This window comes from Eubalaena glacialis, chromosome 15 (genome assembly GCF_028564815.1).
Source record: "Eubalaena glacialis isolate mEubGla1 chromosome 15, mEubGla1.1.hap2.+ XY, whole genome shotgun sequence".
In the NCBI taxonomy this organism is placed as follows: domain Eukaryota; kingdom Metazoa; phylum Chordata; class Mammalia; order Artiodactyla; family Balaenidae; genus Eubalaena; species Eubalaena glacialis.
Genome location: NC_083730.1, coordinates 46,679,326 through 46,707,005, shown reverse-complemented (window position 1 = coordinate 46,707,005; position 27,680 = coordinate 46,679,326). Strand labels below are relative to the sequence as shown.

At 37.5% G+C, this 27,680-nt stretch overlaps 1 protein-coding gene across 1 annotated transcript; it reads left to right on the top strand.

Annotated features, from left to right (window-relative positions):
• Window positions 1–113: 113 nt before the first annotated feature.
• On the top strand, window positions 114–27,494 carry DSG3 (desmoglein 3). Its single transcript, XM_061169094.1, has 16 exons — window positions 114–161; window positions 6,994–7,029; window positions 7,551–7,682; window positions 9,338–9,493; window positions 10,082–10,226; window positions 11,215–11,381; window positions 12,244–12,372; window positions 12,658–12,843; window positions 15,394–15,665; window positions 16,877–17,016; window positions 18,094–18,312; window positions 19,983–20,240; window positions 23,798–23,937; window positions 24,241–24,304; window positions 25,702–25,949; window positions 26,877–27,494. The coding sequence occupies exons 1-16, from the start codon at window positions 114–116 to the stop codon at window positions 27,492–27,494; spliced, it is 2,958 nt and encodes a 985-aa protein (XP_061025077.1).
• Window positions 27,495–27,680: the final 186 nt, after the last annotated feature.

Genomic DNA, 27,680 nt, shown 5'->3' with positions numbered 1-27,680 from the left:
TCCTGAAGACAGCAGAGACGCTGAGAGGGCTTTCCTCAGACGTCGCATGCAGGCGGTTGGAAGGACTAAAGCAGCAGCTCCCTTGGATTCGTTCACCAAGGAAATCAGAGACAATGGCTTGGTTGCTTTTCAGAACCACAGGGGCTCTGACCATTTTAATGGTAAGTCCTATTTTTTTCTAATAATTGCAAACTTTCCCTGTTTCCTTCCTTGTTAGAGAATGCTATATTTGACTGCTGAATCCCTATTATAAATTCTAAAAAGAGTTCAGTGGAAATAAACATTTTAAAATGAAATTGTAAAGATTACCAATTTCCCCCTTTTGTTGTTTTTTTTAAGGTTGTATTTTCACATAAGAAAATAAGCCAGATAGAAATGAATTTGAAAGTTGCTATTTAGGATTTCTTTAGGTAAATAATTAACTAAAGAATTAAATAATCCTGGTCTCAAGTCTATTTTCCACAACACCTTCACTTTCTTCAAAGTAATGCTTTTATTCATCTTTTTATTCATGCTTTTATTCTAATACACAAACTAAAACACATAAAAGAGAACGAGGTCTATTTTCCAAGGTTTTATATCTCTTAAGCATATGGCTAAGAATTGTACATGCCTGGTCTTGATTCCTGACCTGTTTTTAAGTAGTCAAAGACCATGGAATTAAAATCAAAGCAATGTTTGACTCTAGAGAAGTTGGGAGGGTTATTAAGAAAACAGTGTTTTATGTTTAGCCTTTATGTGCAAAAGACAGCCAACCTTTGGGTACAAAAGAAGACAGAATATTTTATAAGCCAGTTTTTCAGAAGAGTAATACTTTTGTGGATTGGGAAAGTTTTATATAATATTACATAAAAGAGAAGTGGAATCTGGAGAGCAAAGCACTAACCTGGATATTACAGACTAGTTTTTTCCTTAAATGTGTTATTTTAGTAAAGAAGAAAACTTGTCACAATATTATCAGTTACACAAAGATATCAAAATAGTGAAATACGCCATAATGAATATTTTTTAAATTCCTAATACTGATTCCTCATTTTAGCAATAATAAGTTGGGTTGGCCTACACATCAGTTTACCTCATTTCCTCATCTAAAAAAACTGAGATAATTGAACTTCAAGAAGTTATAGGGAGATAGTTCTCAAGGAAGAACGTTCTAAAAATTAAATATGTTTAAAATTAGAATAGACTGCCTGTGAGCCAGTTTCCCATCCTTCCCTCTCATGGCAATGGTCAAGCAGAAAAATTGGTATCGCACCCTTCTGTTTGAGTCTGTTTCTATTATGACAGTTTTATTCATCTTTGTATCCCCAATGCCCACCATAATATCTGTCTTACAGTGAATGCACAATTGTTTGAAGAATGGATAAATGAATGATTGAATGCGGCCTCTCTCAACTATAACTTCCCCTCATGGTGCCTCTATAATGTTAGTCATGGAAGAAGCTATGAGAGGTTAGAACATTTTGCTCCCCTCAGGAAAATTTTACAGGCACACATACACAAACACACAAGCTATTTAAGCAACAATATAACTTCATACATAATTGTTAAACTGAGAGGTCTGGACCTGCTCTTTCCAATATGGTAGCCAGTAGCCACATGTGGCTATCAACCACTTGAAATGTGGTTGATCTGTATTGAAATGTGCTGTTAAGTATAAAGCATACACCATGTTTTGAAGATTCAGTATGAAAAAAAAATGTAAAATTTATCATTAATAATTTTTATGTTGATTACATATTGAAATGGCAGTATTTTGGATATATTAGTTTAAAATATATTAATAAAATTAATTTCACCTTTTTAATATGAATAATAGAAAATTTAAAGTTATATATGCAGCTCACATTTGTGGTTATTATATTTCAACTGGATAGTGCTGGTCTACTCTTAATGCTATTAGTGGAAGGCAGTGTCAGTCAGAGGTGGGGTAGGCAAACAAGGCTCCATGGACCAGATGAGATTTGAGCTGCTTTTTGGTAAGTATAGATGGGCCACAGGGAGATATCTTCGGTTGTCAGCCCAGCACATGCAAAGGCAGGTGCAATTACGGCACTTGCCTAAATGCAATGGACACACTGATTTGGCTGGAATGATAGTCTACATTGGAGAATCTGGACATGAAGTTAGAAAAGCAGATGAGGGTCAGACTGAAAAGTGCGTTCTGTGAAGGGTAATGAAACCCTTTTAGAAGTGGGGAGCCACCCAGAGTTTCGAAATAGCTTGGTGATGGGAAAAAACAATGCTTTTAAAAGCACTGTGGAGTGGGAACGCACATCTTTTGTTATTAAAGGGTGGGGTCTGAAAGTTGGAAGACCTGTTTGGAGGTTTTGAGTTAATGCCACCAACCTATGACCATACAAGTGTTGCCTAGAGAGGTAATATATGAAAGCTAAGTCACAGACTTCAATCTATGCCTGTACCACTGACTCACTCCAGGCCTTGCTTCCTCAGCTGTCAAATAAGAATAATCATATCCCCCTGACTAATGAGAGTGACCACAGTAAGAATAAAGGAGCTATGTGCATAGGAAAGTGCTGTGGAAAACATAAAGTGCTTTGTAAGACTCTAATTCCTATTATTTGTAATATTTTAGTAATAAAGATGAATTTTGATTGATGAAGCAATCCAATTTCCAGTACTAATAAATATATGAAAATAAATTTCCTCCTGATCCTCTCCAAAAGTTAAGATTCTAAAATCAGAATAACCTTGCCAAGAAATTCCATCCAGCCCTGCCTGACTTGAGCAAAACTTAGGAAAGATGTCATTACTTCCACCTATTACCGCTCCCACTTACTTAATACCCGAAACCGGTTTTCACTTAGAACACTCAGTGTCCATGACGTTTCTCATAAACCTCTTAGCCTTTGTCTCTACCTTTCCTGTTAAGAGTCATTCTGATAGCCTAAGGTGAGGGCTTGCTTTGGGAAGTTCATCACAAGAATTACATAGGCAATTGGCTACTATCCATAATTATACTATGAATAATTGAATTTGTATAATATGCACATTTTTCTTGCATGGCCACTGCACAGTTGGCCAGGCTGTACACTGCACAATGCCAGGAAGTTCATTCACATAAACTACAATGTGAACAGTGCCCCCTGGAGTTGTGAAAGGAGCAACCTACACAATTGTACGGTGGAGCGCTGGTTCTTGTCTTTTTCTGATGCTCAAGAAAGAGGAAGTCCTTATGTGCCTTGACATGAATAATAATAATAAAAGGTCACTTAATATCACAGTGGCTCTTTTACACCTTTTTTTAAAAGTCTAGACAGAAGTAATTAACACTTATTAAGCAGTTACTGTAGGCTAGGGATCATCTCTATGCTTTAGAGGTGTTAATTCATTTAATCCTCACAACAAACCTATAAAGTAAGTAGAATTATTATTTCTATTTTACAGATGAGGAAACTGAAAAATTAAGTAATGTTCCTAAGTTATTCAGCTGATACATGGTGAGACTGGGATTTTAATTCAGGGATTCAGGATCCAGTGTCCAATTTTCTATTGCTACATTTGACTGCATCCTACACAGTCTTTAAAATGAGCTCTTGAAAACAGCCATGGGTATTTGTTTTTCTTATCACCTCTATCATGATACAAGGCTTAACTTTCTAAATTGAGCTTACTCTAAACATCAGTTATTAAAAATTGAACCGTCCTAAATTAATTTTTAAGTAATTAAACATATATCATTTTTTTTAAATTAAAGAATTTGCCTTGATTGATACAAAGCTTATTAAAATACTTTCAGGTTTTTAAATTTTAATTTTAAAAAGTCTATATATATATATAAAGCTATGAGGTATCATAAAATATAAATCACTCATTTCTTCTGAATTGTACATATGAAATTTATTCAAACATGTATTGAATGACCTCTATGATCTGACACATAAATAATCATTGTACTTAACCAATTATAAAAATATCACCAACCTATGTATATATATTTCATGAATTTTTCCAAAAATAATTAATAATTTAAAAAAATCAAGTTTATAATTTGTAATGATTTCTTTGAATTACCCAATTCATTCTACAAATTTCCCAGAGGGGAGTGGTTGTGATCCACTCTTATCCCATTCTGAGAAGAGTGGCCATGCCCTAGCCTGGCTAGGACTAGCTCCGTGGATCCAATCCACAGTCTAACAGTCTGTCCTTCCCCACACTAAAGTAACAGATTACTCTAAACAAAACCTTGGCCAGCTCAGTAAAAAGCAATTGTTATTATATATGATATTTAAAAATCCAGTCACCCATATCCTCAAAATATATTTATTGTGGACCTACCATACTCAATAGGAATCTTAATGATATAACTACATACATTTTAATTAGCAAATAGGGCATGTGAATATCAAATCACTTTATGTCATACGCTTTTTAACTTAATAATCTCATTTGCTTTTAATAAAATATTTCTAATTCTTACGTATGCCAAGGTATTTAGACCATATCAATGCTTTAAAAATCATGTAGTCAAAATTATAAAAATAACCAGGAAACAAAGGGAAGAAAGAAAAGCAAAGAAATTCTCAAGATACGGAGTGTTTTCTCCACATTGGTATTTCCTAGACTCTAGGCCACAAAAAAAGAAAACTTAGTTGATTTACATTGTCAAGAAACTATTGAAATATTTATTACATATTCAAAATACGTATATGAACAAAGTAACTAAAACATCTAAGTAGCCACATAAAAGTATTAATTAACTAAAATAGGAAAGTTTTTTAAAAACACTATTCAAAATAATGTAAGCCTATGATTATATGTCTCGATACATATATAAAGAACACTGCATTATTCAGAAGTGCCCCATATTCCTAGAAATACAAAAATAATCCCATTTTCACAATATTCCCTAAAATTGGAGAACATTCTTGTTGGTCTGACTTTAAAACAGAGGATGGGAAACAGTAAAGGTTTGGCTGAGTAACTTCTCTAGGGGCTCTGATTCAATGGAATGATTGAACAAATAAGAAACACCTGTCTGCAATGCTCATTTTCCATAGTTTAGGGTTTGTCCTGCCTTTGCTTCCCAGGAAAACAGAAATCATGTCTTAATGTCTACTAGAAGAATCATTCTCCATGGGGCTAGTACAAACATGATTCATATTTTCTGGATGACTCTTTCTGGTTTTCCTGTAAAAGAGATTGTGCCTGGTCCATCCCTCCTCTCACATGTGGCTGCGTTGTTCTTATGAACTGAGAAAGTAGTACAATGACTACATTGCTCTGGTCTTTTCTCCCAAGTAACTCATGATATTGTTTAATAAAGAGCAACAAAGCTGTAAAATCATTTTGAGACCTGTTAGAACCACAGTAATGGTTCTTTTTCATGACAATTTTAACAAACACCCTTTGAAATAAAGATTTTACTGAAATTTTTAGAATGGAAGGGTCCTGGCATTCTATGTCTGGTATGATTATTCCTTTGGTTCAGACTGGGACCTGCCTCTTTATTATAACCTTCCAAAATAAACAATGTAATAAATCTACATTGTTTCAGGAATAACTGCAGCCTTTGCCCGGAAGAATCTAAACTGACTATCATATAACTTTCTTTCTATGACTAGTTTTTTTCTATTTATTTACATTGACTTTGGTTAGAATCTAGTGTAGTGGTGATGTGCACGCTTTAGAGTCAGGCTGCAGGGGTTCAAATCCTGGCTCTCCTGGGGCTGTTAGTTGAGGCAAAGTACTCATTCTCTCATGTCTCCATTTCTTCATCCATGAAATAAGGATTACAATAAAAGAATCTCCTTCAGATGACTACCATACTAAGTGAGATAGTAAACATAAAGCTCTATGAATAGCAACTGACACAAAAAAATAATCATTTTTTTCTTCTGATTTATTTTTCACAATCTTTTCCCTACCAGATTCTCTTCAGATTAGGTAATCAGTGAGTCACAAAATAGTGGTTAAACATCTGCTGAGGGACAGGTATTGTACGAATTGCAAGAAGAAAAATAATACAGAAGCAATGATTTGGGAAGTTTGCAATTCTCTTGGCTCGATATCACAATGCACATGAAGCCATAAGAAATGATGAATCATGGTAAACCATTACGAGCAAAACTGCATGTTATAGAATATGTGTTGTACAAACTCAGAAAAGGAGACATCAGTAAGGACAGTTTCATGGAGACTGTTGGAACTTGAAATGATCTTAAAGGATGAGTAATATTTAAGTGTGTGAAGGGAAAGAAGAATGCATTCCAGGGGGAAAATGACACAGATGAAGGTCCTGTATGCTCTTGAGAAAGTGAAGACCCTGGCCCACCTGGCTTCATTTTATCTTTATTTTTAGTTTTTTTCAGATCAGTATGAATAATAAGCTCAAATTTAAATTGAAGTAGTAAGGCAGAGATGCGCAGATCCATGTCCCACAGAAAACAACACTAGTGATTGAAATAGCATATCCCGATCTTTTACGTTTCATTCTCTAAATTAGACTAGTTCCTTTCCACTCTCTCCACTCTTATATGACTAAGAAAATGCCTTACCCTGCAATTGCAACTAACTAATACAGCATTGCCTTTGTACAAGTCAGTAGCGTAGGTCATGGCTTTTAATAATCTCCTATGGCACTTTCTGAAGCTTATCACAATGATGCTCACCATTGTTTCCCAAAGCAATAGCTTCCATAGCTCCCGGGAAGTGTTTATAGAGCAGCCAGGTAAGAAAAGTCTGGTTGCTGCAACAACTGTTAGAATTTTGAAAAGTCCAATAGATTCTCCTGTGTATCATTGAAATGCTGTAGTCAGATTAAAGAACTGAAAGAACTTGTTTATACGAAGAGTATTTTCTTTTTTTTGGAAGGATTTTGCCCTTTGAATACTGCGTCTCCAAATCTACTTCTTTTGAAATAGAAACAAACTACAATATGAACAGCAGAATGTAAAAACCAGGATTATTATCTTATGTAATTACTTATTTGAAGAATTCACATTTAATTTGACTTTATTTAAATGCCTACAGGTGGTCCTTTTGGTTCATGGAGAATTGAGAATAGAGGTAAAGTATGAAAAAGTTTTTTGTAATTAAAATAATAGTTTAGTTAAAAAATTAAAATTGTACTCAGGAAAAATAAATATTTAATGTTTTAAATTATTTAATAATTTAATTGTGAAAATATAATTAAAATTCTAATGGCTAACCTAATAATATTTAAATACTAGCAAGAATAAGTGTCATTATTGTAACTTATCTCATACATTCTTCTTATCTTAAATAAATCAACAGGTTTTCATTAAACCTGTCTTTTATGCACAGAATAGTTAGATGTTGTGGAATATATATAGAAAATATAAAATATGATTAAATGCTAATATTAAAAATCATATAGCTCTGTAGCTATTCTAGTTATTTAATGTTTCTTCTTTGCTTGACAGTGTGAGGGAGAGAAAATTAGATATTTAACAGTCTTAGAGATCTTGAAACATAGGAGGCTCCTCAACCTAGGTGTCTATAATTAATACTCAAAGCAAAAATTTCCAACAATGTGCATAATAAAATGGAATCCCTTTTTACATAAGACAAGAGGGCAACATGGAGAATATGAGACAGCGGTACAACAAGGCAAAAGGAGATACAAACGTGAATGGGTGAAATTTGCAAGACCCTGCAGAGAAGAAGAAGACAACTCGAAAAAAAATCCAATTGCCACAGTAAGTATTATGAGCAGAAGTAATGTTTTCAGAATAAATGTACTAGATGTAAATTAAAATAATATGGCAATTCCAATTAGCAAAATGCAGACTGAGGAGTCCACAGAACAAATAACCTGGTATCTTCAACAAAACAAAAAACACAGTAATAATAGTAATAACAATTTAAAAGAGAGAAAGATGAAGGAGCTATAGCTTCTAGAGTAATAAAACATAATTAAGAGACATTTCAATCAATTTCAATGGATACATCTTTTTGGATTCAGATTCTAGCAAACAAATAGAAAAATTATATGGAAAGTGCTTTGTTTGGGGCAGCAAATTATGCTCCGAGAATAAGATTTTTACCAGTAATTTATTTAACACGGGTTCACTGCAGGAGTTATAATAATTTCACAAGCCAATAACATATAAGATAATGTCTCCCAATAAACCAGTAAATACCGTACTCCTAACCACAAGTAGATTAATCACACTATTGTTCCAGGCAAGGGAGAGGTTAAAGGAATAGAGTACAAATGTAGTTGAGTTGTACTTTTCTACGAGTTGGTTCTTGGGAGAGTCAGTTTAGTCAACCGCAAGCTGATGTCCAGTGCAAAAGCACAAGTCCCTTATCACTAGAGCACGTTACTAGGGAACAGAGGCGGTGGTACTGGCAAGCAAGATCGTGGTTTTCACCACTGCCAGGCAAAGAGCTGCCTTGCCCGGGCAGGAGCTAATAATGCCCCAAGGTCTTCAAGAGAGCTATTTAGATCAGCAAAGAGTTGCCTTGCCCAGACTGAACGCTCTCAGGAGGTCCTCATAATCTCCTGATATTTAAAGCTTAAATGTCCCTCAGCCATAATGGCTGCTCCACATGTTCGTATCAATAAGCTCCCAACATTGCTCCCCAATAGCTGAGCTACTGAATGTTTATTGACAGCCACGGATGTCCATGATGACATCCTGACACAGCTTCCTCAACGTAAGCAACTTCACTCTTAGAACAAAACAACTTTATTCTTAGATTTTTTTTTTAAAGTGGATTTGAAATCATACCATACCAATACACAGCAATAAGATAATTAAAGATGGTTGAGAGTCAACATTGGATTGGCCATGTATTCAGAATTGTTGAAGCTGGGTGATGAGATATATCAGGTTCATTATACTCTTCTAACTTTATAATATATTTGAAGTTTTCCCTATTAAAAAGTTTAAAAAATAATAATAAAAGCAATGCATTCTAATATTAACACTTACTACATAATCCCTTTCCCTTTTTTTCTTCAGCTCCTCCTTTTTAAACTAAAATAAATGTCTTTTTTGTTTTTTTAATGTTAGCTGCGAAGGAAAGGAGCATTCAGAAGTAGCCTTGTCAATATTAAGTGTCCTTGACTTTCTCTCAACCTTTTAACATCACCATGGTGACCACAATCCGGGCAAATATTCTAAAGCCAGAATGATTAACGACACATTGGTCCATAGTGGTCAACAGAAGCAAAAATTTGAATTTATTTCACATTGCAACTATCTATCAAGGCAAAAAAGTAAACAGCACAGTGTCAAGAAAGTGAATAAAATGAATAGATTGACTTGAGAGTATGGAGGAGAGGAGGGGAAGGAATAGGCCTGAGTGATGATCGCCTTAACATTTTGGGTATTTTGGGCTACAGATTACTTCAGATTTCCAAGCAAACCAGGATATTACCTACCACATTTCTGGAATAGGAATTGATCAGCCCCCTTTTGGAATCTTCATTGTTAACAGAAACACTGGAGAAATTAACATAACAACCATAGTTGATCGTGAGGAAACCCCAAGCTTCCAGGTAAGTTTGTGTCCTCGATATCGGCCACCCTTCCCCTCGTGCACAGTGGCTTTAGAAGGTTAATTTAGAAGAGAGATCAGTGCATGAATCCATCCACCAACAAATAACAATATTAGTCCCTCTACAAAGAGCCTCCCCTGGACTTCCCTGGCAATCCAGCGGTTAAGACTCTGCGCTTCCTCTGCAGGGGGCACAGGTTCGATCCCTGGTTGAGGAACTAAGATCCTGCATGCCGCGCGGCATGGCCAAAAAATTAAAAAATAAAATAAAACAAAGAGCCTCCCCTTATGGTTGTGCCCCTGAAGGAATACCCCAGGAGGGTGCATGAGCGCTCAACTCCAGCACGCTGCTTGCCAAGAGCTTCATGCTGCCAGGAGACACGTACCAGCCTGCAGGAAGGGGCAATTTGCCCAACTGGTACGCCCAGAGTCGGCACTTTTTCCTGCTTTGTCTCCTCTCTGGGGAAATACTATTCCTCTTTGCACAAAAGCACTGTACATGCCAGGAGAGGCCTTATCTCTACAAGTTTTAATAGTAGGCAAACTAAAGTTTGTAGAATGTTAATTAACATTTCCCCTCCTTTTCTAGATTACCTGTCGTGCTCTCAATGTCCTGGGAGAAGATGTAGAGAAACCGCTTATACTAACAGTCAAAATTTTAGATATAAATGACAATGTTCCAGTGTTCTCAAAAAGTATGTTCATGGGTGAAATTGAAGAAAGGAGTGCTTCGAGTAAGTCTTTTGCAGTAACTACCATTTTTAATTTTTTTTTTTCAGATACAAGTGTCACTATAGTACATCATTTTTACAAGCTAGTTTATTCTCTTAGTTTCATCAATAGTTTTGAAGAAAAATTCGTCAAGATAACCTGAGTCTTCCTTTCTAATATTTGTGGTTGAGCTACTTGTTCACTGCCAGTGTACTATATTTCCAAATTGTGATTGTGTTATCAAGTCAAAGCTTATCCTAGTCACAAAGCTAAGGAGGTGGCTTTAGGCAACCTGGATGCATCAGCTGGGCTTTTTTAGATTATAAGGGACAGAGATATACTCATTACTTGGATAATGGGGGGGAAGGGAGAATTATAAGGCCATCCAGCAACGGAAAAAATAAAGAGAAAATAGTCCCAACCTCAACACAACCAACCAAGGCTTAGTGAGAAGTGGAGGATTTTTACCGGAAGGCAGCGCAGCTCACCTGATTGAGACAGTAAGAGATATTGCAAGTGACATGTAATTTTTTTTAGCACACAGAGAGTTTTAAGATTTTTTTTTAAATTTTTTAAATAGATTTATTTTATTTATTTATTTATTTAATTTTGGCCGCGTTGGGTCTTTGTTGCTGCGCACTGGCTTTCTCTAGTTGCGGAGAGCAGCTTGCAGTGCGTGGGCTTCTCCTTGTGGTGCCTTCTCTCTTGCGGAGCACGGGTTCTAGGAGCGTGGGCTTCAGTAGTTGTGGCGTGTGGGCTCTAGAGCGCAGGCTCAGTAGTTGTGGCGCACAGACTTCGTTGCACCGCGGCAGGTGGGATCTTCCCGGACCAGGGCTCGAACCCATGTCCCCTGCATTGGCAGGCATATTCCCAACCACTGTGCCACCAGGGAAGCCCTCTAGTTTTAAGATCTTAAAAGACAAAGATCAGTTTGAAATTGTGCTGAACATTTCATGTGAACATAGTGTCAATCTTTACATATTCCTTAATAAACTTCTTCCGTATTCCTAGACTCACTGGTGATGACCCTGAATGCCACAGATGCAGATGAACCGAACAACTTGAACTCTAAAATTGCCTTCAAAATTATCTCTCAGGAACCTGCAGGCACACCCATGTTCCTCCTAAGCAGACACACCGGGGAAGTCCACACTTTGACCAATTCACTTGATCGAGAGGTAAAGCAAGGCACTGGGGAGCGTTCAATAACTCAGGATTCGGTTGTAAGAATGCTAAGAGAGGTGACTCCTTTCTACCTGAGAATAAAAGGAGGAAGGAATAGAGGTTCCCAGGACTCACTTGGCCCAATCTAGGGAAACTCCTTGCATCCTAGTGTGATTCTGCTGGGGTGGGATGTGTACTTGTGACCTGCGCAATCAATTGTACCTAAGGAAACAAGTGTCAGCATACCCGTGGGAGTTAAAGCGGGGGAGTGAGGGAAGGCATTGCATGCACGACAGAGACTGAACTGGGGTTAATCCCTCATATGATGGAGGAGAAGGAAATTTCTTAGATGGAGGGAGAAATTTCTATCTGGAGTAAAGCCTTCTCTGGTGTCATGCTTTTTCTCCTGACTTCTTTCAAATTTACCCCTACTTCCGGAATACTAAAGAATCCCCTTCCTCTCTCTGCTCCATTGTCCTACCACCACATCTCCATCAATGCATGCTACCCCATCAGACTCTGTATAACTTTTATACAAGTGATTTTCCAAACAGACCAGCAGGGAAGCTCTGTAAGTGAGTTTCCCTCTGATAAACATCCCACCATCCTCATTGTCTATTTTTGCTCCAAGTGTACTATCCTGCCCTAAGAAGCTCAGAGAAAACCTGTACTAGCCTCATAAAGACTTCCACCCAACCATCCAGAGCCCCACATACCTCCTCTATGATGGACGATGAACGGTGCGTGTGGTCCTTCTAGAGAATGAACCATGAACTTGAATATTTTCACCTCCTTCCCATAGGAAGCAAGGAGTTGTCATTCGTATCTCTGGCACTAGAGATTAATCATTTTTCTTTATTTTTTCTCCAAATTTAGCAAGTTAGCAGCTATAATCTGGTTGTGCATGGTGCAGACAGAGATGGAGAAGGACTAGCAACACAATGTGAATGTAACATTAAAGTGAAAGATGTCAACGATAATATCCCAATGTTCAGAAAATTGCAGGTGTGCCTTTCATTCCTTGAAAAATAATTATATATTTTTTTATGTTATACCTTGCCATCCTAATCCAGGATTTGCCTGCTTGCTGGCTTTTATTTGAGCTCTCTGCACTTTTCTTTTAAAATAAGCTATTGTAAAATATGAGAATTCAGTAAACAGCAAGGAGGCAATACATAATTAGAGAATTAATGACTAATGCCATTCAGAATGAATATGATTCATTTAGATAAAGCCTGCCAGTGAGTCTTAAATTTTGTTTTTTTGTTTGTTTGTTTGTTTGTTTTTTAGTATTCAGCAAGTATCGAGGAAAACACTTTAAGTTCTGACTTGCTTCGATTTCAAGTAATAGATTTGGACGAAGAGTTCACAGATAATTGGTTTGCAGTGTATTCCTTTACCTCTGGAAATGATGGGAACTGGTTTGAAATACAAACTGATCCCATAACTAACGAAGGCATCTTGAAGGTGGTTAAGGTAAGGTCTGACTTCTCTTCAGTGGGAAAAATGTTCTGTAATAACCAAAACTATTATTATATTTTAACCAAAACTGTTATAAATAAACTTTATTCACTTATGAATAATAATACCACTTCTTTATAGAAAACGTAAAAAACACATAAAAGTAGATAGAATTTTGAAGACACACATAGCCCCATTACCTAAGGAAATTCTCTTAACATGTTGATTTGTTTCCTTCCAAGCTATCACACTTTCTATAGAAACACAAACACACTAATATACATATATTTATCGGCGTGCCTGTTTTATGCACAAGAAAGTAAAACGCACTGCCCGACTTAAACTCGGGAACAGACAAGAATACATGGAATAGTTGCTTGTGAATTTGTCAACTTACTTTAAATGGATTAGCTACGGTCCTCAGAGGGAAAAAAAATGCGACTTTTTCTAGAAAATGGAAATGTAAAAACTAAATCTGCAAAATAAAAAATAAGTAATTGACTAACACTTCCATTTAACAGGCTTGGCTACAATAGACCCTTCATCTGAAATAACATAAGGCTATTTATGCCTGGATATTGTATAGACTAGAAGAATATTACCACTATTCTATGACATTCCTTGCCATAGAACATTGGACTATATGGGAGCTTCTCTCTTTAATTCTGTGACTCCAGTAGAATGACAGATCCATAATATTCCTTAACAGGGAGATCCCTGGAATTCTAGATTGTTGGAAGCCACATAAGCGGTTGCTATTACTCTGCTTTTCAGAGTGGGTTACAGCCATCCTCAGTTGCAAGGGTTTTGTTATAAACTCCCAACAATGCCTAGGAATGAGATATTCCCAGTCTTCTGTGTTGGTGTCATCCAGTCTCCCAAACTAGAAACCTGGGCCTTATCCTTCAATCGTGGCATTTTCTCACCACCTAGAGCCAGACATCAAATTCTGCCCTAGAAACTGTCCTTAAAGTCTAGCCCTGGTCTTCCTTCTCACAGCCTGTGCTCTTCTCAGCCTTGCCCCCTCCCCTCCTGATTGACGTACCTACCTCCTGTGTATACTTCCCATCATTCTCCTTCAATCACATTTTTCTTAAAGCCAATTTGGACCAGTTACTCTCCTCTTTAAAAACTTTCCTTGTTCTCCATTGGCTGTGAAAATGGCCCTCAATCAAGATTGTCCATGTGAATCACCTGCAGCTTCTCCCAGCCTGTGGCAAGTTAGGAACTACTGGTTCAGTTGGTCTGCAGGGAAGGCCAGGCAGCAACCGGCTCTTAAAGGCTCCTCAGGGGACTCTTAATATGCAGCCAGGGTGATGACCACCTGCTGGCCTTTGAGATGACCTTCAACCCCGTCAGAATTGCATCCAAGGCCTCTCAGCAGCCATCTCCCTATCACCTTCTGTAACTCTGGCATTTGCAAGTGCTTTCACTCTGCCTGAATAACTCCTCCTCACCCTGAATCACTCTGCTCACATGAAAACCTCTCGGAAACCTTTCCTGACTTTCTCAAGTACAAGTCTTCACTCGCTTTCACACATAGACTCTGTAATCTCTTTTGTCAATTACCCCTTATATTATAATGACCTATTTAAGCATCGTTCTCTTCTTCTCCACTAGGAAACACTTGATCCCACAAAACCAGTCATTGCAAAGTTAAAACTCAAATCTGGATCTCATACCTTAATTATTTTCAGTTATACACAAATGTAACCAAAATGAACATTTCCGTATCCCATCACCCTTAAAAAATTGACTAGTGAATGGAAAAAGCTATCCTGGGATACCTCAGGCCTTGATTTGGGCCACCTCAATAACAGGGTCAAACAAATAGGTAACACACAGGACTATCTGAAAATGGTTCTATGAAGAGTTGGTGGGCCACCCACTCACCGCTTTGCAGAGGCCTATTTGCCAACCAAGTTTATTAAGGTAATTTATCTTTGCCAACAGGGAATTTTTAAAGCCAGAAAGGATATTATTGCACAGGAATCCAATAACTATTCTGTGAATGGATGTAGCTGCCATTTACAGGAATGTATTATGGGCCTTAATTAGTTCAGTCCTTACAACAATCTGATGAGGTAACAGTGTTTTACCAGAAGCAAAAAGTTGAGGATCAGAGATAGTAAATATTGTGCCCTGAGTCACATAGCTATTAAGTAGCAGAGTCAGGGTTACCAGAAGCAAAAAGTTGAGGATCAGAGATAGTAAATATTGTGCCCTGAGTCACATAGCTATTAAGTAGCAGAGTCAGGGTTCAAACCACGTTACCATAGAAGATTTGTGATTCTTTCCACTGTACCACACAGCCTGAAGAAACTGTAAAGGTGTTTTGTTAGTCTAAAAAGAAGTACTCTGCTTCGTAAGTATCTGTTACCAAACTGAGGTTTCATGAGTTACAAATTCTAAAGGATTCTCATCACAGCATTGCAATGATCTGTGAAACCGTTTCGCTGTATAGAAATAAAGGATTCATTCATAGCACGTAGCATAGAGCTCTCTTGTCCTCTTTCCAGATATTTTTGTGATGCCTCTTTCCTTCTAATTTTATTTTTACTCTAGTCTCTAGATTATGAACAACTACAAACTTGGAAACTTAATGTCATCGTCACAAACAAAGCTGAATTTCACAAATCAATAATCTCTCAACATGGAGTCCAGCCAATCCAACTCATAATCCAAGTAATAAATGTGAGGGAAGGAATTATATTCCGTCCTCCTTTCAAGACATTTATTATCCCAAAAGGCATAAGCAGTATAAACCTGACCAGTTATACCGTGGGATCATATCAAGCCATTGATGAAGACACTGGCAAAGCTGCCTTAAATGTCAGGTGAGATTTTATTTTAATATTTTATTATTCCTTGAATTTTTTTTTTATTTTATTGAAGTTTAGTTGATTTACAATGTTGTATTAATTTCTGCTGTACAGCAAAGCGACTCAGTTATACATATATAATCTTTTTCATATTCTTTTCCATAATGGTTTATCACAGGATATTGAACATAATTCCCTGTGCTATACAGTAGGAACTTGTTGTTTACCTTGACTAGTTTTAATTTATAAACTATTACAAAATAACATTTAAACTATTCTGAGCCAAGGATACAAAGAGATACAAAGGCAGCCAACTCAAGGAACCATATAACTCAAGAAGAGGCATGCTATGAGCAAAGGTAGCATAAGCATAAGTTAAAGTGGAAACTAAGAAAAGAATGACTTAGCCTGTCTAGAGAGATCAGGAAAAAGTTTCATGGAGACTTTCAGTTGAGCCTTAAAAAAGAGTAGAATTTCACCAGAAGACCGTGGTGCAGTCAGATAGAACAGCACATACAAGACACATATGCCTAAAATAGTAGAGTACCATGCAAAGTAGCTGCTGCAGTATAAAGAACAAGGACACAGGGACTTCCGTGGTGGGGCAGTGGTTAAGAATCTGCCTGCCAATGCAGAGGACATGGGTTCGATCCCTGGTCGGGGAAGATCCCACATGCCACAGAGCAACAAAGCCCATGCGCCACAAATACTGAGCCCATGTACCACAACTATTGTATTCTGCACGCCCTAGGGCCCATGTGCCACAATTACTGAGCCCACGTGCTGCAACTACTGAAGCCCACGCACCTAGAGCCTGTGCTCCACAAGAGAAGCCACCGCAATGAGAAGCCCACGCACCACAACAAAGATTAGCCCCCGCTCGCCGCAACTAGAGAAAGCCCATGCAGCAACAAAGACACAACGCAGCCAAAAAGAAATTTAATAATAAAACAGTAATAATAATCTTCATTAAAAAAAAGAACAAGGACACAGTTATTTTACTGAGCAGAGCAGAAAATTGAAAAACCAGGCTAACATATACTTAAGGATTATGAAATACTGCTTGTCTGTGCTAATATGTTAAGCTTCTGCTGCTTTTATAAAAGTATGTTTCATAGTCTTATATTAAGTATAAATATATTAAATACTAATGAGTCATTTTCATTAAATAGGTAACATTCCATGTTTGAAAAAAAAACCTATTCTTGTTTTCTATTACAAAACAGATACACCTTGGGATATAATTATGGTGATTTGCTAATTATTGGTTCAAAAACTGCTCAAATCGAATTTGTCAAAAGCATTAATTGGGATGCTACTTTCATGGTTAACAAGACAATCACAGCTGAGGTTCTGGCCATTGATGGTAAGAAAAAATATTTCATTTTTAGAGAAATGTTACTCCAACTGGCATTTCTTGATGAATAGATGACTGTGATTATTAACATATTACCTTTATCATTAGATGAAGTTAATTATCTTAGGGACTCTGGGTCTCAAGTTTGAGGTGGCTAAATCCAGGAGAAGACTGAGCATCCCAGCCTCTCACTGGAGTTTGTTGGACCAGTGAATTCTGTGTTTGGTCCTGTTGTTTGCTGTTGGGGCAGGAATTTCTGGGTTTGAGAAGGTGGATAAAGATTGAGACAGAAAGCCTATCAGGGAAGCTCAGCTCAAATGTGAGGCGCCTTTGTGAGTTACTTACACACAGAGTGAGTTACTTATAGAGACCTCAAGCACTTATATCATTGAACAATAAAAATCTTTTGAAATGTTTTAAAAATAATATTCACTGACTATGTGTGTTTCCCTAAGTGTAAAATTAATTTATGCTCAAGGCGATCAGCAAACATAAAAATAAAACAAAAGAATAAACACCCAAAATCATATTATCTGGGAAAACAGAAAAAAGCACTAAGGGAAACAACAGAAATAATTCATAATCCCACCACTGAGAGATTTTTATTTTATTGTTTTTGACAGTCAACATTAAAAAATTTTTCTTCAATAAACTTTATATTTTGGGTAATAAAAATAAATCATAGTTTATTCCAAATACTCTGCCTCAAGCTTTAGAAGCAAAAATATTTCATACAGTCTGGGCTCGTGCAGTAGGATACGTTTAAGAAAACTATTATTTTTATGTTGATTTCATTCATAATCAGTGAATTTATCACCTTATAGGTCTTGGTTCCAAGCATATTAAATTAATAGCCATGCTTCTAATCAAGACATCTGCCAAGTTGATAAATTTAAATTTGCTCTCAACAAGGTGTGGAAATTGGGTGACATCTTTTTACTTGTGGGAATAACGAGTACAATTTCTCATGAGTAGATACACTAATCTGGCTGCATGTGAGAGAAATTTTAAAGGTTTATTTATTTAGTTATTTTTTGTACAACTTGTTCTGTATATTTCTCTAACTCTAAAATGTTATTCTTATAGAAATAACAGGTAAAACTTCTACAGGCACCATACATGTCCAAATACCTTATTTTAATGAAGATTGTCCAATAATTGTCCTGGAAAAGGAAACAATCTGTAGTTCATCACCTTCCGTGGTTGTCAAAATTATATTAATGGGCAAGGGTGAATATACTGGCCCCTACACATTTTTGCAGAAGGAGAAAACTACAGAACTGTGGGAGATCACAACACTTGATGGTGAGTACTTGTAAAGCTGCTTCCACAAATGAAAGTTGCTACTTCTTTATATTTCCAGAAGGTTAAGAGAGAGTTCATTTGGGAGCAGTTCCTTTCCAAGAGTAGTTTTTAAAATCCTTTGTAATGAAGATGAGGTCCTAGCCGCATGAATTTCTTCTCTCTTCAGGAAAGAAAAGGGATGATATAATATAATATTAGCACTATTTAATATTTTCTGCTTTTCATGTGGACTCCAATTTTTGGATAGCTTTATATTTTTAATTTTTTATCTGTACCTCCACAGCACCCCAAAAAAGTAAAAATAAGATTATAGTCAGGCACCTATTTTATTGCAGAGCTGTTTAGGTTTCTAAATACAGCCTTCATGTCTGCAGGCTGTCAACAGACATAAAGCACTGGAGGTGTCAGCCTGCTCAAGGCTGTCACTAGTCGGTCACTAGTCAGGAATCTTGAGAGCATGGTGGACTGAAATTTGTAAACCTATTAGCCAATGGGCAAGAGCTAATCCATCCTTCCTTTTCTCCTAACATTTATCATGCTAATTTCACATTTCCTCTGTTTTCCAGGAGTCTCACAGAAAAAGCCATTAGACAATAAGAATCTTCTCCCTTTTAGGATTTTATAATGACCAGCAGGCCACTTCAAATCCTTTGTAAATGAACTCACTTGTCTCTAGCTCTTTTCTGAACTAATCTTGCTTCCTTTCATGAATGTGCTTACTCTGTGGTACCCTAGTCATAGGGATCTGCCATTGCTAGAGTCACCAAAGGCATCTTGTTCTCCGTGGCCTTCTTTCGTGGGGTCTTACTGATCCTGGTGTAGGGATCTAGCTCCAAATTGTGCATGTAGCCAAATGGGTTTACCAGACACATGTCCAGCGAAAAGGCTACAAAAGAAACATCATAGAGAGACAGGACCTGGCACTAGACACACCTGTGTGGGTGAGGGTGGGCAAGGTAGCAGTGGTTGGACGAGGTGGATCGGGCACCATGTCAAGGGGCATGATGGGGTCAAGAATGATTCAAGGGATACAACCCTACAGCTTATGAGAGCTGCTGCTGGAGCCCACTTAAGAAGGGAGAGCATAGCAATGAAGAATGGAGAACGATCATTGCTCTTGAGTCAGAGAAGCAACAGGCCTTCACCACAGGGAGTCCCATACAACTGGCATTAGGCTCATGGGTTGAGGAACGACAAGAGCAGCTGAAGTAGCAGCAGCCAAAGCAGAAACTCAGTCTTGATAAGTCAGGCACAAAAGCCTGGAGTGAGGCGGAAGGGATACATTCAGAGGTCTACACCAGGGTCCAGGGGTTGGTGCAGACGTACAGAAGAGTGGTTAAGTCCCAGAAGAAGGAGGCCTGGGATTTAAATGATGCCCATCTCCCCTCCTCTTTTGGGGGAAAATCAAGATAGGACTGAGTTTTCACGGGGGAGAATAATGGGCCCACCTGGGGCAGACAGGAGGACAAGGAGGCAGTATAACCCCATACACCCACTGATCTCCGATAGCCCTCATATCTGCTCAAGCCTCACCCTGCTATTTGTGACAGTGATGTCTATGGCAACTCTGGTTCTGTTCACCAAAAAGAAAAAAAAACACCATAGTTTTCAGAGCAAGGAGCAAGATACGCCTTGTCCTACTGCTGATTTGTTTGGTTGTTTCCCTTCAGCCACCTCTGCAATCCTACGAAGCACACAGCAGGTATCTCCCGGTACGTACAGAATCTCCCCGGTCATCACGGACAGCAAGGGCATGTGGTGCGAGACCCCGAAGAGCTTGGTTCTGGAAGTCTGTCAGTGTGACAACAGTGGCACCTGTAGAGTTCCGATCACGACCGAAACCCCTGAGCAGCCTACTGAAGAGAGGCCTGGTAGGCTGGGGTCTGCCGCCATCGGCCTGCTACTCCTCGGTCTTTTGCTGCTGCTGTGTGAGTATGCCGCAGCATCATCCTGCTTGCACTGGGTGTCAGCACATGCAGAGGCCTTCCCGCTGCATGGACAATGCATCTCCGCAGTTGTTTTACAGGCAAAGCTGGGGGAAAATGGCATTTTCAGGAAGAATCAGAAATGGCATTTTCAGGAAAAATCAGAAATGTTTAAAGCTAACACGTCACCTGCCAACAATCTGTATTTATAATACGGAAAAGCAAGTCGTATATGTTAGACATACAGAAAACAGCATGAGAGATTCAAGAAGGAAAAAAATGAAGCATGAATAGTCTACACACTGGCCATGATGTTCATGGTCAAAATAATGACTTTATCCATGAGTGTGGCACTTTCTACAATGTCTTTTCCGTATACAAATCTCATGAAATTCTAAAATAAAATAGAACCCTGACCAAATAAATTTAGGGAAAATATATATCATAAGCCTTGAGCTTTACAATGCACATAAATATATCACAGACTCTGAGAAGTTATTGCTTAATCTAGAATTTCCTCAGAATAGCTTTCTACCTGAAAATATACTCCTGTAAGGCTCTCATACTTAATATATTAAGTTTATTGAACACATTGAGGGAAATTACATACATGTATTATTTTTCAATAAAACTAAAATTTATTTTTTTTAATAGGTAGGTTTCAAAAAGTTACACTTAAAATCGTGTGAATCAATTAGTATTTTGAATGTAACAAGTCTCTATTTAAAAGAACTTCATGTCAAATTCTTATAGTATAAATGAAAGAAATCCTTGATAAATTCACAGTCACTTCCCTAATTTATTATAGAACCATAGACTTTTAGAGTTAAAAAGATTATTCAACCTCTTAATTTAATTTTTTTAAATCTATGAGATATTTTTAAGCCACAAAGAAGAACAGAAAATTGCCGTGACAAGCACAAATATAACCACAACTCAGACTTAACAGGTATTAATATTTGCACTCATATAATCATATAACATATAACCATCACTCAGACTTAACAGACATTAATATTTGCCATATTTATTCAGATCTCTTTTAAAAAAAGAAATAAATTGCTATCCATACATTTAGTGGCCTCCTACACATGCCATATATTCTCCTTCCTCTTTCCCCTTAAGTGTTTACTATTCTAAAGTTATCATGCATCATTTCATTTAATAGCTGAAACTGACACTCAGAGTTTCAGTTTTCCAATGTCATGATTAGTCAATTTCAAAACCAAAAATTTTTCAAGTACCTATATATGAGTCTTTATGGTACCTTCCAAGAAAGGGAACTTGATTCTGGTTTTCATGTAATAGTAGATTTATGCATGTCTAACTCTATGGAAAACATATACCATGATAAAGCTGTAATATATTTAATAATATAATATAAAATAAAAGTGAACACTAAGGAATATTGCAGAGGTTTCACAGACTCAGGGGAATCGTCCATTTGAGCCTTGGAAAATGAGTAGGATATAGCAAGTACAAAAAGAGGGAAAGGTGTTTCCAAAGGGTAACAGCATGAGCCAAAGCCAGAAAATGCTTGGCAGGTTTTAGGAAGCACACAGCCTTGGGAGGCTAAAGCAAGGGGAAATTGTGGAGAGTGAAGGAGTTGAAACTGGAGAACGCTTTGGGACTAGTTTGAAAGAGCTTACACACACATGGAAAGGAGAGTTGCTGAGAGTATTTGAATAAAAGACTAACACGATCATATTTGTATTTTAGAAAGATAACATTGGCACAGTGTGTACTGTAAATTAAAAAGGAAAGAACAGTTAGGAGGTTATTGTAATAGTTCACAAGGGATGATGGAGGCCAGGTTTTGAGCCATGGCATAAGACTGGAAAGGAAAGAATTGATGTGCAAGGCACGATGCGGGTACATGGAGAGGATCTGGAGACAAATGGATGGGAAGAGTGGAACAGAAGTCCAGATGCACCACTGAATTTGGCTGCTACTGAAACCATTAAATGAAATTGAAAATATCAGAGGAAGCACAGATAAGTAGGGTGGCAATGATAAGTCTGATTTTGAAATGCTGAATTTTGAGGTATGCATATATCCTCTAGGCTACTGTACAGGATGGCTGTACAGTAGCTGTGGCTCAGGATGACAGTCAGAGGTAATATACTCCATTATTCCCACAATCACATTTGCTTCATGTGAAATATCACCATTTGCAAAATGTCGTATCTTGAATTTTGGGCAGGACAGAACTTTCTCTGGATGCATATGTAAAAACATAATACATATTGCACACACAATGATAAACAAGATTTCTAAAAGACTATTATGGCCACCTAAAAATACTGACCATACAGATATATATTCATCACTTTTCAAAACTAATTTGTCCATTTATAATATTCAACCCTTCCCACACATTTAACAAAGTCATAGAATTAAGAATGACAATAAGTAAAGAAAACCTTTAGAAGTATCACTTATGTGAACATTATGTTAAATTTTGAGAAAATGTATTACGTCCAACTTATTTTATTTTATATACTTGGCCTAATTTTTTTCATTTATGTATATATAAAATATATAAAACTGACCTAATTTGTACAACTGATGTAGCCCATCCAAACAATACTGGCAAGTCCTCATGGCACTCAGTACCATCCTTTATCTATATTATCTCATTTAATCCTCACAGCAATCTATGAGGTAGATACTATATATTCTCCCATTCTTTGGATCAGTTAATGCAGGCAAGAAAAGATGACATAATTTGTCCAGCTGGTGTATGGTGGAACCAAAACTCAAACCCTAGAAGTCTGACTCCAGAGGCTATATACTCTTAAATCTCTCACTAAGCTGCCAGTAAGTGAACAGAATTCAAACATTAGGATTCAGGTGGCCTCAGCAGGCCAAAGGTGGAGGTGTGGTCACTGACTACCTAGACTGAGAAGTGCCTCCTTTCTTTCTTGGCCCATTAGCCTGAGAATGATGTTAATCTTTATTGCTAAGATGTGACTGATACACACAGAAAGAATGGTTATTACCCAGGCAGGAAGGCCCCTCCAAGCTAAGAATTCCTAAGTCACAATTAAGAGTGCAATGATATTAGATCATCACTCTAGTTGCTGAGGGAGTTTGCAAGTTAATGGCTATTTTCTAAGAGATCATTAGAGACCAGATTACCAAATCACTATAATGCCTACCTAAAATCTTGACTCTTCAGGTGTGTATTCACTTGACACCATATACATAGCCTCAACATGTACAAATAAATGCAATATTAAAAAAATATATATGACGGAAAATGATTGAGGAACTGAATGGCCACCTTTATCATTCATCAAACAGTGCCTATTTTAAGAAAACAATATACGTGTCTCAAGAATAATCTTATCTGTCTCCTTTAGTTTCATAATCATGCGAAATTTTAGTATGCTTAATTTACCAAATTTTATTTTGTAGAAACTAATTTTGCTTTCTATTAGATTATCCATAAGCGTTAAAAAATATTGTATTTTCTTTGTAATGTTTCTGACAATTGCCATGTCAAATTGTTTCCAAGTGATTCAAATGTGCTGATATTTTGTTTTCCTATATACTAGTGGCCCTCCTGCTGCTGCTGACCTGTTACTGTGGGACCGGTCCTATCGGGGGAGTGACCGGTGGATTCAACCCAGTGCCTGATGGTTCAGAAGGAACAATTCGTCCGTGGGGAATTGAAGGAGCCCAACCTGAAGACAAGGTGAGGATACACTTCGTAAAACATTTATTTCAATCATACAGAACAAAATTCGATTTATATTCATATAGAAAAAGAGGTAATGGGGTATAAAAATGATACTCCTGACCCTCAAGGACTCATGAGAGTCAGTACTAAAATGAATGGAGCCTTTTAGGATCTTAGCTCTTCAGATGTCAAATCATAAAAATGGTTACTCCTGGAAGAATTTGGAATTCTTGTAATGTCTCCATTTGCATATCTTACTTATATTGGTGAAATCTGGATAATTTTTAAATGTATTTATTTTTTGCATATGGTTTGTAGGAAATCGCAAATATCTATGTGCCACCTATAATTGCCAATGGAGTTGATTTCACGGAAAATTCTGGTAAGTGAACATAAAATTTATTTTTGAAAGCAATAATGGGTTAAATAAGAAATATTGAAAAATAAGAAATGTTCTAAATTCTTTTCTTAATAATTTGCGTATTTGTGCACATACTGAGAGATGTCACCCCTGAAATAGGGTTTCAATGAAATGGTTTACTGTTAGTATATCAGTCAATTCTGTGACCTAGCTCTGGCTTCAATAAGTTCATTTGTCCACTGATGTCACCATTTTTTACTAGCTGAAGATTTGTTATACTTTTCCAAACTTTAATAAACTGAAGTAGAGCTCTCAGGGGGTTAAATTATTAATTTTTTAATAAGCAAAGATTTCACACATATAGAAAAATGTAAAGGAAAATATAACAAACACTATGTACTCACCAGCCAACTTTGCCTATCAACATTAGTAATAGTTGCAGTTAAAGCCTCATGTGTGCACATCCTAGGTCTTGTTGCCCTTCTTCCTTCCCCAGAACTAACAGGATCCTGATTTGAGTTCAATTACCAATTCTTATATTTAATCATTATGGGACAAGGATCGCTTATTTGTCATATAGGTGAAATTATTTATTTCTTTGGTTTACCAAATGACTATTTTATTCATCTTATCTCAATGCTACAACTAAGGTGTAAACTAGAACCATAAGACCTAATGCCTAATATTCAATTTTTTCTTAATTCCATGCTTAGCAATAGATTGTTTTTAAATGTCCAGCCTGAAAAATCCGCATAAGATCTCCCCCAAAAATGTAACTGTCTTTATCAGCTACCTTAATCCTTAATCCTTACCTGCTTCTCCCATTATAATTACATAGCAAAAACTATATTCAGAATTTTCTAGAAAAAATAGCTTTCCATGAAAATGTAATGTAAAAGTAACAGGCAAAATAGTCACAGCTTATTAAATTTTCATTAAGCACCAAGACACCAAATTAACATCTGCTAATTTGCATGATTACATTATGTATGTTTCCTCTTTGGTTTCCATATTGAGCCAATATGACAGCTTAATTACAATTTCTTTTTTCCTGAAAACAAACAAGCATTGCATTAGAAGCTTTCCATTGCTGTGTGCTGAATATTCTGTTTTTACTTTTCCATTTCTGGCCGTTGTCACTGAAAATCTATTTCCTTTGTATATTTTTTCAATTAGCATGTTTTCAGAACTATTTCATCTGCTAATATCCTCTGTTATGTCCTCACCTCCTCTGTTACTCTCACATAACAGACTGCGGGATGTTCTTATCACCTCGAGTCATAAAATTGTATTTTCTCCCACATACTTGCTTTACTTGGCAACTGCTCACGGATATCAAAGACCAGGAAAAAAACAAAACAAAACAAAACAAAACAAATCACAGCATGAGATGTTATCGAATTTTCTCCTGTTTTTAGAAGTTTGTACAAATACATACGCTGGAGGGACGGTGGTGGAAGGAGCTTTGGGAATGGAAGTGACCACCAACCCTGGAGCAGCTGCAGGATCTGGAGCCGCTGCAGAATTCAGAACAGCCGCTGGACTTAGCAACTATTCCACAGGACAGTCCGGAACAATGAGAACAAGGCATTCCATGGAAGGAACCAACATGGACTATGGTGAAGGGGCAATAAACATGAACTTCCTAGACTCCTACCTTTCTCAGGTAATTTGGTGGAAAACTTTGTGGCTTTGTTATCTTGTTTACATTAGAGATCTTTCTACTTGACTCTACTTCAGTTTTACAGTTCGTTTGTTTGCAGCTTGGTGAAATACAAGAAAAAAAAGTAGAGGCTCCTTGTAAAATAATACAGATAACCTAAGATGGCTGCCAAAATCCGGCTACTGGTCAAAAGGAAGAAGGGGCCGGTAGACATAAGATGAGAGAATATGACACCTCATTCCTCCAACCGGAATGACAACAGAAAGCAAAACCTTTTGCTTTTCAGATCAGCAGCATCCTCTTTAGGAATACAAAGCAGCTTATTTTCTATTTCCAATACCATGAAGTATGTCAGAATACATCTGCAAACATTTTTCTGAGAGGGTTATAGTATTCTTCACATTGTCAAGGAGTCCATGTCCAAAAATGTTGAAGAACCATTGAATTAATGACCCAAACATAAAAGGGGGAACAAGGGCTGTGGTCCAAGATTAGGTGAAGTGTCAGGAAGCATAGAATCAAAATGGGACAAGGGTGCAAGAACAGAGAGGACTTTGGGAGGCAGGTTGCTTGCCCCTTGGTTGGTGCATCTTTAGAACAGATCTCACCTACAGTTTCGGTATCAGGACTGGCAAGTGCTGGCATCTAGCCTGGTAGAGCAGATGAAGGCTGACACTGCGTGTGAGGAGAGACTGGCAGGAAGGGCTTGTTTAGGATGAGGATTCTTGGAATATTCCGAGGTGTGGCATGGGCCCTATTTACGGGTCAGGCTCTCACAAGATTGCTGATACAGAGGATGCCCTTACTTCTATGGATTACCTAAATCACGCGTTCTTGATCAAACCTTGAGTTCTAAGAATGGTATAATATTACATTCTTCCACTGAGTGTCTCTTATGATTCATTTTTTCCCACTTTTCTCCACCTTTAGAAAGCATTTGCCTGTGCCGAGGAAGATGATGGCCAGGAAGCAAACGATTGCTTGCTGATCTATGATAACGAAGGAATGGGTGCCCCTGGTTCTCCCATCGGCTCCCTGGGTTGTTGCAGTTTTATTGCTGATGAGTTTGATGACAGCTGCTTGGACTCACTCAGTCCCAAATTTAAAAAACTTGCAGAGATAAGCCTTGGGATGGATGATGAAGCCAAAAACTCTCAGCTACTCACCAAAGAGAGCGGTTCTGGGATTGAATCCCGTGGCCAATCCGTACAAGTCCAGCAGTCAGAATCTGTTAGGTACCAGACTTTGTCAGGCAGCCAGGGAGCATCTGTTTTGTCTGCTTCTGGCTCTGTCCTCCAGCCAGCCATTTCCATCCGTGACCCTTTGCAGCATGGTAGCTATTTGGTAACGGAGACTTGCTCAGCTTCTGGTTCCCACGTGCAGACTTCCACTGCAGTCTTTGATCCACTTCTCACACCAAATGTAATAGTGAGGGAAAGAGTGATTTGTCCCATTTCCAGTGTTCCTGGCAACCTACATGGTCTGGCAGAGCTACAAGGGTCGGGTAGTAAAATCTGTACAGAAGATCCTTGTTCCCTTCTGATGTGACCAGAATGAACTGGAATTATATACTGGCCAAATATGGATATTTGAACCAAATTATTCAAAATAGCATAGCAAATCTCACAGTACTGGTCTGATTTGGCACTTATTTGCTACTCTCATAAACTGATCATGATTACAGTCTAAATTGTCTAGTTTATATCCCCAAACTGGATGTGTAGTCACTCTTAC

Excerpts from the sequence above, each read along its gene's own strand:
- DSG3 (XM_061169094.1), top strand. The coding sequence starts at position 114 with ATGGCTTGGTTGCTTTTCAGAACCACAGGGGCTCTGACCATTTTAATG. Across the intron at positions 12,373-12,657 it reads CAATGTTCAGAAAATTGCAG|TATTCAGCAAGTATCGAGGA; the intron begins GTGTGCCTTTCA and ends TTTGTTTTTTAG. Across the intron at positions 20,241-23,797 it reads CGGTCTTTTGCTGCTGCTGT|TGGCCCTCCTGCTGCTGCTG; the intron begins GTGAGTATGCCG and ends CCTATATACTAG.